The sequence below is a fragment of the Trichogramma pretiosum genome, unplaced genomic scaffold (genome assembly GCF_000599845.2).
Source record: "Trichogramma pretiosum strain Unisexual culture from Peru unplaced genomic scaffold, Tpre_2.0 scaffold8, whole genome shotgun sequence".
Taxonomy (NCBI): domain Eukaryota; kingdom Metazoa; phylum Arthropoda; class Insecta; order Hymenoptera; family Trichogrammatidae; genus Trichogramma; species Trichogramma pretiosum.
Window position 1 is genome coordinate 1,964,458 of NW_019641699.1, and position 8,203 is coordinate 1,972,660.

Consider the following 8,203-nt stretch of genomic DNA (forward strand, 5'->3'; position numbering starts at 1 on the left):
TATTCCAAAAGTCGCCACACTAAAGCAGTGATTGTGGAAAAATTTTCTGAATTTGTTGCAACGAGAAGTCGGGTATGACTCAGCATCAGCTTGATAACGTTTGTTCTCGAACAGTATCGTTCACGTCCACGGTTTTTCAGTAAGGGTTTCATAAAGGAGCATTAATCTTTTTTTCAAATAGTAAATACGTTAAATAATTGATAATGATTTGGACGGCTGTATTTTCAATGCAGGTATAACTGCGAAATTGTTAGCTTGCCACGAACACGTAAGTCCTACGTGTTTACCAATTGCATGCGTATATCAAATTTGTACACGTATATAAGGCGTGTGTATGGAGATAGCCATGCGTGTGTGCGCGTTATACATATATGTGAGTTGAGTTGTATAAAGCAATAAAGCTCGCGGTAGGTATTTACGAAAGGGGCGTACTCGCACAGCTGAAGAGGGCGGCTGACAGACACTTTGACAGCAGCAGCCGCTACTCTCTGCAGAATCGAGCTTTTTCTGCTGTTCACCGCGTTTCAGTCGCGCATGTGTATGTTTACGATCACAAGCGAAGCAGACTCGCGACTGCAGCGGCTAGTCGAACAGATGAAGATATACCTATAGCTGGCTATTGTCGAAATTGCATGGTATCCACGTCCCAAAACATTAATCTCAAGGATTCAAAAATTGATTAATAGTTGCACGAAACAAATTCAACAATATCATTTTAAAGAAAATTTGGTCAAGCCAAAATTTCGCAGCTGCCTCTGGGCTTAGAGCTTTACGATTTCTCTATATGGGCTCTCAAACATGATGATAATACATATATTATGATCTTTATAGGGGTACAGTTTGTATTAATGCAGTGCATCAACTCATTCTATTCCACTGGAGGGAAGGGTGGAGGGGTGAACATAATTTCTGCATATTTGTTGGCTGTAGTAATGTCTTATTATTAATTGATGTCTCGTCAGTCGTCACGGCTGTGTGTGACACAAGCTCTGCTCTACCCACCGAGTAGCAGCTATATAGGCGCGGGCAGAGATGCTGACTCCAACCGCGAGCGCCGAGCCAAGCGACTGGCGGCTCTCGCTACTGCTCGCTACACCAGCCTGCCATAGAGGCTCAGTTGCGGTTATAGTATATTGTTAGCCTCCATCGCTATACGTACACTCGCGTACGGACTAGCGGATACACAAGTTTCTCTCTCTCTCTCTCTCTCTCACACACCGATATTGGAGAATTCGAGTATAACAGTCATACAATACTGTCTGTGCTGGCGAGTGGCAAGAGGGAGAGACATATATAAGAGAGATAAAGAGCTTCGTAGCAAGTTTTTCTATATACGTGATCGCAGTACACACTTATATATTTACGTTTTTCCTCTTTCCTTCTCTCTCTCTCTTTCTCTCTTTCTCTCTCTTTCTCTCTCGCAATATCTGCCGTAAAACGTCTGGCTGAGAAATCAAGTGGAGAGTCATCCTTCGAGACGTAGTGTGTAAGAAGCAACAACGAATCAAAGAAAATGGGAACCCGCGACGACGAGTACGATTATCTCTTCAAAGGTGAGTCTCGCAGCCTTCGCGCATGCATATGTATAATTGGCAACTAAGATGTACTCCTAAATGCACTTTCCCATACCACACATTTCCATCGTATTAACGTACAATTTGTACTTTTTGCTACATTGACACTGAACGTCATCGGGCCATAGTTGCGCTGCTCTCTATATTTTTCTCTATTTCGAGCATTATCACCACGGATATGCCCAAAGTCGTCATCGTCAAATAGTCATCTCTGCGACGTACTATTTATCCTTCAACGACGATTATTGAAATCGTACCGTCCAATTTTACGTTGGCCTACCTATGACATGTTGATGCTATGTGCGACTCCAAGATTTCATCAACGTCTCATTATCAATCGCGCAAATTTTTTTCTGTTCCTAGAATAATGGCAAACGACAAATTATCATTTCTTTAGAGGTTCGGTCGATGTGGCTCACGATTCTCTCTCTCTCTCTCTCTCTTTCTCTCTCTTTTGCGACTATACATACGTAAGTACGTGTATGTGAGTGTATGTATGTATGTACATATGTGCATCTATATTATAGACTGTACATATAGCATGCATTATATGGCCCCAATTGAACCGCGATGATGAGCGAGAGAAAGAGACGTTGATCACATTCATAAAGTTCACTCCCATTTTTTACAGCAGCAAAAACAAAATTGACATGAGAATTTATGCTACTTAATCGCTTATTTTCCCCAAACTTTTTTTGACGTCCTTGGATTTGAATAATTTTTGAGATGTATGTTGCGAATGGCTATATCAAATCAAATGATTAACTCGTTCTAATGAAATAATACAACTTGGTACTCTTATAGATAAAAATACTTGCAAAAAGTAATATGCAAGTTCTTTCTCATGACATTCTGAATATTGTTTTTTACATTCAAACTGTATGCACAGAAGTGAATCGCTCCTCGATGCCATTTCTCTGCTATTGATTGATTCATATAATTGTCATTGATTAAGATTGATGTCATTGGATTAGTCATTACTTGACTGCTTAGAATGATGATGTTTTGCTTCTTGTCACAGTTGTATTGATTGGAGACTCCGGTGTTGGTAAGAGTAACCTACTGTCACGCTTCACAAGAAATGAATTCAATTTGGAATCCAAGTCCACTATTGGGGTTGAATTTGCAACAAGAAGTATACAAGTTGATAGTAAAACCATTAAGGCCCAAATTTGGGATACAGCAGGTCAAGAACGTTACAGGGCTATCACATCTGCGTAAGATATTTTCATACTGAACAATTTTTTTTTTTTTTAATTATCAAACTCGGTTGTAAAGACTAATTAAATTTGTAGGTATTATCGTGGAGCAGTAGGAGCTTTATTGGTTTATGATATTGCAAAACATTTAACTTATGAAAATGTGGAAAGATGGTTGAGAGAATTACGTGATCATGCAGATCAAAATATTGTCATTATGTTAGTTGGCAACAAATCAGATTTGAGGCATTTGAGAGCAGTACCTACAGATGAAGCTAAAACATTTGCTGAAAAAAATGGTCTTTCATTTATTGAGACTTCGGCCTTAGATTCCACCAATGTTGAAACTGCATTTCAAAATATTTTAACAGGTAAATTATAAAATAATACAATTGTTAATAAAATAACGATTTTATTAATAATTTCAACATTTCACAGAAATATACAGAATTGTATCCCAAAAACAAATAAGAGATCCACCTGAAGGTGATACAATTCGACCACAAAATGTAGAGCCAATTGATGTTAAACCAACAATGAGTTCTGAAGGAGTGCGTAAACAATGCTGCCAGTGACGTGGTGTTTGTTCATTAAATGATTTGCTTTATAAGTAAGTAATTGTCAAAATCTATTTTATTATTTTAAATTGATTCATTCATTCAAGTTTTGAGTTCAATTTATATTTTCATCAAAAAAGTTTAATTCTCTCTAAATTCATAATTTATCTTAAATTATTCATGAAATTTTAAAACATCAGTCTTTATGCAATTTTTACATACTAAGATTTTATGATATCAAATTTATGATAGTGCAATCAAAGGCAAGGTATCATTCGTACACATGATACCTTGCCCAATCAAACATTTGCTAAATTTACTTGGTCCTTTCTAGAAAATTAAAGTTATGTAACTAAAGGAATAATTTTTTTAAAGTTTTTTACCAAGAAATTGTTTTTTCAGATCCAGCAAGAAAGGCAGAGAGCAAGAAACAAGAGAAATGATGATTGTTGGTAGATGAATCAGGTACATATTAGTACCTGAGAACCAAGACTATGTATACGGGCCTATGATCTCGTATGCTGAACTAAATTTGTCAAAACTTTTTGAGCAAAATGCTTAATGCTATTGAACATAATATAAAAGCAGATAAAATTACACAGTTTAGAAATAATTTCAATTAATTCTTTGGCAAAAATTTTTTATCTTTGTGCATGATGTAATGCAACGATCAAGTGATCCTCGGAGTGTTCCATGTGATGTTTCCATTCACTTGAATATCTTCAGAAAATTTTATCTTGTCAAATCTGTATTTTTTTAACGTGCAACATTTTCAATTATTTCTACCATTCTCTTAAACTCTATCTCTGATCTATTTATGCTATGTTTATTGTACCTTTGCTCATGTGCGCTTACATACCATGATACACATTCAATTGGGAATGCATTTTAAAATTTCAATGCGCTAATATAGCAAAACTCAGATACACAAATGCAAATCATACTCAAAAACAAATACACACTATATCACACAAATGAGTAATGAAAGGGTAGAATAGGACTAAAAAGTTAAAATTCTTAAGAATGCAAAGGTAAACAGATACATATATTATGTTATCAATGATAAAATATTGTATTACCACTTTTTTCATAGTACATGATGATAAGATTTTTTTTATTTTTGAAATGCGTAATTTTGATGCATTGATAATGAATATATAATTTAAAAAAAACACAATTTACTATTTGTGATGTATATTATTGGTGACTCTAAGCATGGCAACAAATCGCAATTCTCTCTGCTGTTGAACGTCATATGTTATTTATATGGGAAAAAACTTTTGATGATCCAATAAGTTGATGATTTTAATAATAGTGTATAAATTTGTATGTACTTTGTTGCGGATGAAAAGAAAGTAGAAACAAACTGTGTTCAAAGGCAGTCATTTTTATTCTTATGCACAGCATCATCCTCACCATATAATTAGTCAAAGTAATGTTTTATTTATAGACTTGCTCTCTTTTTTATTTGAAAAAATTGTAATGTAAAATTCCTCTTGGTATTCAACTTGACTATGATTTCATGATAAAGTACAATTAAAATATTTCGTTCCTTTTCATACGCATAAACATCGTGGTTAAAAGTTTATATTATGTTTTACAATTTCTTATTAAACTTAAAAGAATAATAATAATAATCGTGTAAGTTTCTAAAGAGCTTTCACTTGATTTTTCATTGAAAGGGCTTAATATAAGAAAGTTCATTATAGATGTTTGAAACAATGACTTCTTATCTAAATACTTTTTAATTGTTGGAAATCGAAAATACTTGAAATTTTTGTATAGAAGAAAAATCATCGATTATTATTAAAATCTCAGGTTCCCCAAAAAAAGAAAGATATCAAAGGATTATTCTAAAGATTTGAAAGAAACAGAAAAAAGATTTTAAGTAGTTCTTTTGAATGATCTTAAATGCATTTGACTAATAAATAATTTTATGATAAAGGTAGAAGAAACGAGATTTAATAACGTTTTTTGCGTCGATCATAATTTTACTTTTAAATAAATATGGATCATTTTCCTTGAACTATGTGTATATTATACCTACCTCCTGATTTAAATGATATGTTTTCAATTTTAATTGCATGTGACAAGAATCAAGATGAAATATACATTTTGAGTATTAGTTCATATTCAAAGGCTGATGCTTATAAAATTTTATTATAAAAATTGAATATAAAAAAAAATTTCTGACTGAGATGATGGTACATAAGCATGGGTGCATAAGTATGCACTTGATCATTCCTAATAAAGTTAACCTCCTTTAGTCCTTTAACTTAACTAAATTCTATTATTGACAATTATATTACAATGATAATATTAGTTTCTAACAGTTAATGAGCCATTCCAGAAGAAAGCGAAGAAGCTGATGCTGGTTCTAGCCGCACAGTATTTCTTAGAGTATTACTTTGATATTTATGTCTATACTCAATCCATTGAGCAAGTTCTGGATTTGATTCCAAGTCAATGCTATTTGCCTTAGCTTCAAGTCGCTGATAATACGCATCTCTCAAAAGGCGAAAAGTTTGTATATTTCTGTAAGGTAAATTTGTGACTGGATCTTTGTATTTTGCTGGATACCTGTTGAAGATAAGTATAAGTTTTTTATATGCATCGCTAACTGAAATAAGCGAAATATAGTATATATACTGCAAAAAAAATAAAGCTATTGGTCGTGTCTGTCAGCTTAAAAATAAAATTTTATCCGCTATGCGAAGCGGTAAGGACGTTGATATGAACAAATTAAATTTGATTTACCTTGTTATGGCACATAAGGATTTTAAGGTTCTTCTCGGTGGAATTTTTTTCTTAAAAATTTCTTCAAATTGCTGAACACTTTCAAAAGTAACAAAAGTTCTTTCATAGAATCCATTAGTTTCTATGCAATCAAAGTTCTGTTCTTTGTTGTCATCCATATTATCATTATCAATTTCATTACTCTCTTTTTCTTTGTTACTGCTAAAAATAAATAATGTTTTTTTAATTCTACAATGAGACATTTTTTAAATAAATTTTCAAAATCAAAATTTACCTCTTGTTATCAGTTTTATTTGAAGATTCTTCCACGTCTAAGTCTACAAGCGTATCTTTTTCTTTTATCATACTTGAGGACAATACCATAACTGGCATAGAAAATGATTGATATCTAATCATTGGTCCAACATTTGGTTTACGAATGGCTCTTGCATTTTTTTTTTCATTTTCCAATCTCTGATACTTTTCTATAATTGAGAAAGATAAAATTATATATGAATAATCAAATTTTTATAGAATTATTTGAAATAGTTACCTACCTAAAGATTTTAAGTTAATTTCTTCAGTTAAAAGTGCTTCTTCTAATAATTCTTCTTGTGAAGGCTTATAATCATCTTGTTTGGCAATTTTAACTTTCTTTTTTTGATCTTCCGTTCGCTCTTTTAATCTTTTTAAAGTTTCTGCAGATTTTGCTGCAGTTGATCTGCGTATGGATTTTCTTTCTAAAATAAAAATGTATGTGCTATTGAATAAGATGAGTTTATGTAAAATATTGCAAAAGATAAACTAAATAGTACCAATATTTTCTATTAGTATCCGAGGAACTTTTTCTTTTGTTACTTTTTCTTTAAATTTTTTTTTCTTTGGCACTTCTTTACTTTTGGATGAAGAAGGTTTAGCAGGTTCTTTGTAAGCTTTAGTAAAAACACCTTTTTGTCTTTTTTTTTCTTCAACTTCATGATCTGATACAGGCTCATCATTTTCATCTATACTGAAATCTGAGTCAACTTCATCTTCTACTTCTACTTCTTGTCTAGAAAAAGATATAAAGAGTAATGTATGTTTCAATCTATATTATATAAAAAAACTTACTTGTAATCATTGTCTTGTTCTGTTTCTTCAAAGCCACCATAAGTGGTTTTGTAGAAGTCATCTTCTTCCTCCTCATTGAGAAGTTTGGCCATTTTATTACCAGCATTGGAACGTCTAGGTCTTGAACTTGCCATTTTTGTTCTTTATTTATTCAAGTGACACAGTATAACAAAAAATTGCTTTATACTTTTGCAAGAAGTATCAAATTTAAAACATTTCAATCACGGTACAAACTCAGCGTCTGGGTCTCATAACCTGAAAGTTAAATAGTTCCAAGTATGAACACCATAACTAATGTTATGCAGTGTGCTGTATTGTATTGTATAAACATCGGTCCGGTTGTCGCAGCCAAACTTTGTGCAGAAGTCAAAACTGTGGACGAAAGCTAATATACAAAAATGTAAATATTTACTATTGATTGTCATGCAGGATTCAAGATTAAAATTATGGATTGGATAAAAATACTTGAAATAAATGCACGAGTTTCGAGCTCATTAGGTAATCATTGTTTCAAGATTATTTGGAGTTAATCGATTGTAAATACAATAACTTGTTAGATTCTGTCCTTAAATTATCTCTATTTCTGTCCCTCAATGAGGTTATGAAATAATCGGTTTGAAAATAAATACATTATTACATTAAAGAAACAAACGATAGCAATGATTTGACAAACTAACTCAACATTACCATCAATAAGAGTTGTAACATTTGTGAAAATATTAGATTGCAAGTTTGCAAAATGTGTAGGTTAATAATTTATAATCCTAGCCGCGGAAATAAAGCTATTTTACAGCTGCATTTGCCGATTAGATACGGATTCAAGAGCAGGAAAAAAAGTTCATATGCAACGAGGCGGAAAAGCATTCATTTAAAAAATCCACCCCCTAAAAATGCGTTGACTATCTATTTTACCATCGCTAGAGAATTCCCGAAGATCTTTTTAAATGTCAATTACAATTTTAACTCCCCTACATTCACACACAGACAAAGACTCGTAAAAAGAGATAGAATTGAGGCCCCCCTCGCC

At 32.7% G+C, this 8,203-nt stretch overlaps 2 protein-coding genes across 6 annotated transcripts; one reads left to right on the plus strand and one right to left on the minus strand.

Annotated features, from left to right (window-relative positions):
* The first annotated feature begins 1,098 nt into the window (after positions 1–1,098).
* LOC106653229 (ras-related protein Rab-11A) lies at positions 1,099–4,708 on the plus strand. The gene is made up of 5 exons (XM_014372598.2): positions 1,099–1,553; positions 2,596–2,791; positions 2,870–3,144; positions 3,212–3,383; positions 3,733–4,708. Exons 1-4 carry the CDS (start codon positions 1,514–1,516, stop codon positions 3,346–3,348), a joined length of 648 nt encoding a protein of 215 aa, XP_014228084.1. The 5' UTR covers positions 1,099–1,513; the 3' UTR covers positions 3,349–3,383; positions 3,733–4,708.
* LOC106653228 (vacuolar protein sorting-associated protein 72 homolog) lies at positions 4,541–8,106 on the minus strand. Of its 5 annotated transcripts, none has more exons than XM_023462552.1 (7): positions 8,089–8,106; positions 7,177–7,431; positions 6,882–7,117; positions 6,624–6,806; positions 6,362–6,551; positions 6,088–6,288; positions 4,541–5,910 (listed from the first exon to the last, which is right to left on the minus strand). In XM_023462552.1, the coding sequence occupies exons 2-7, from the start codon at positions 7,308–7,310 to the stop codon at positions 5,664–5,666; spliced, it is 1,191 nt and encodes a 396-aa protein (XP_023318320.1). In that variant the 5' UTR covers positions 7,311–7,431; positions 8,089–8,106; the 3' UTR covers positions 4,541–5,663. The 5 variants fall into 5 exon arrangements, with proteins under 5 accessions (XP_023318320.1, XP_023318319.1, XP_014228082.1 ...); XM_023462551.1 differs by lacking the exon at positions 8,089–8,106 and adding an exon at positions 7,864–8,046 and having other exon boundaries at positions 7,177–7,561; XM_014372596.2 differs by lacking the exon at positions 8,089–8,106 and adding an exon at positions 7,642–7,833 and having other exon boundaries at positions 7,177–7,561.
* Between the last annotated feature and the right edge of the window lie 97 nt (positions 8,107–8,203).

Excerpts from the sequence above, each read along its gene's own strand:
- LOC106653228 (XM_023462552.1), bottom strand. The coding sequence starts at position 7,310 with ATGGCAAGTTCAAGACCTAGACGTTCCAATGCTGGTAATAAAATGGCC. Across the intron at positions 6,807-6,881 it reads GATACTAATAGAAAATATTG|AAAGAAAATCCATACGCAGA; the intron begins GTACTATTTAGT and ends TTTTTATTTTAG. Across the intron at positions 6,552-6,623 it reads AATTAACTTAAAATCTTTAG|AAAAGTATCAGAGATTGGAA; the intron begins GTAGGTAACTAT and ends TCTCAATTATAG.
- LOC106653229 (XM_014372598.2), top strand. The coding sequence starts at position 1,514 with ATGGGAACCCGCGACGACGAGTACGATTATCTCTTCAAAG. Across the intron at positions 2,792-2,869 it reads TACAGGGCTATCACATCTGC|GTATTATCGTGGAGCAGTAG; the intron begins GTAAGATATTTT and ends TTAAATTTGTAG. Across the intron at positions 3,145-3,211 it reads ATTTCAAAATATTTTAACAG|AAATATACAGAATTGTATCC; the intron begins GTAAATTATAAA and ends AACATTTCACAG.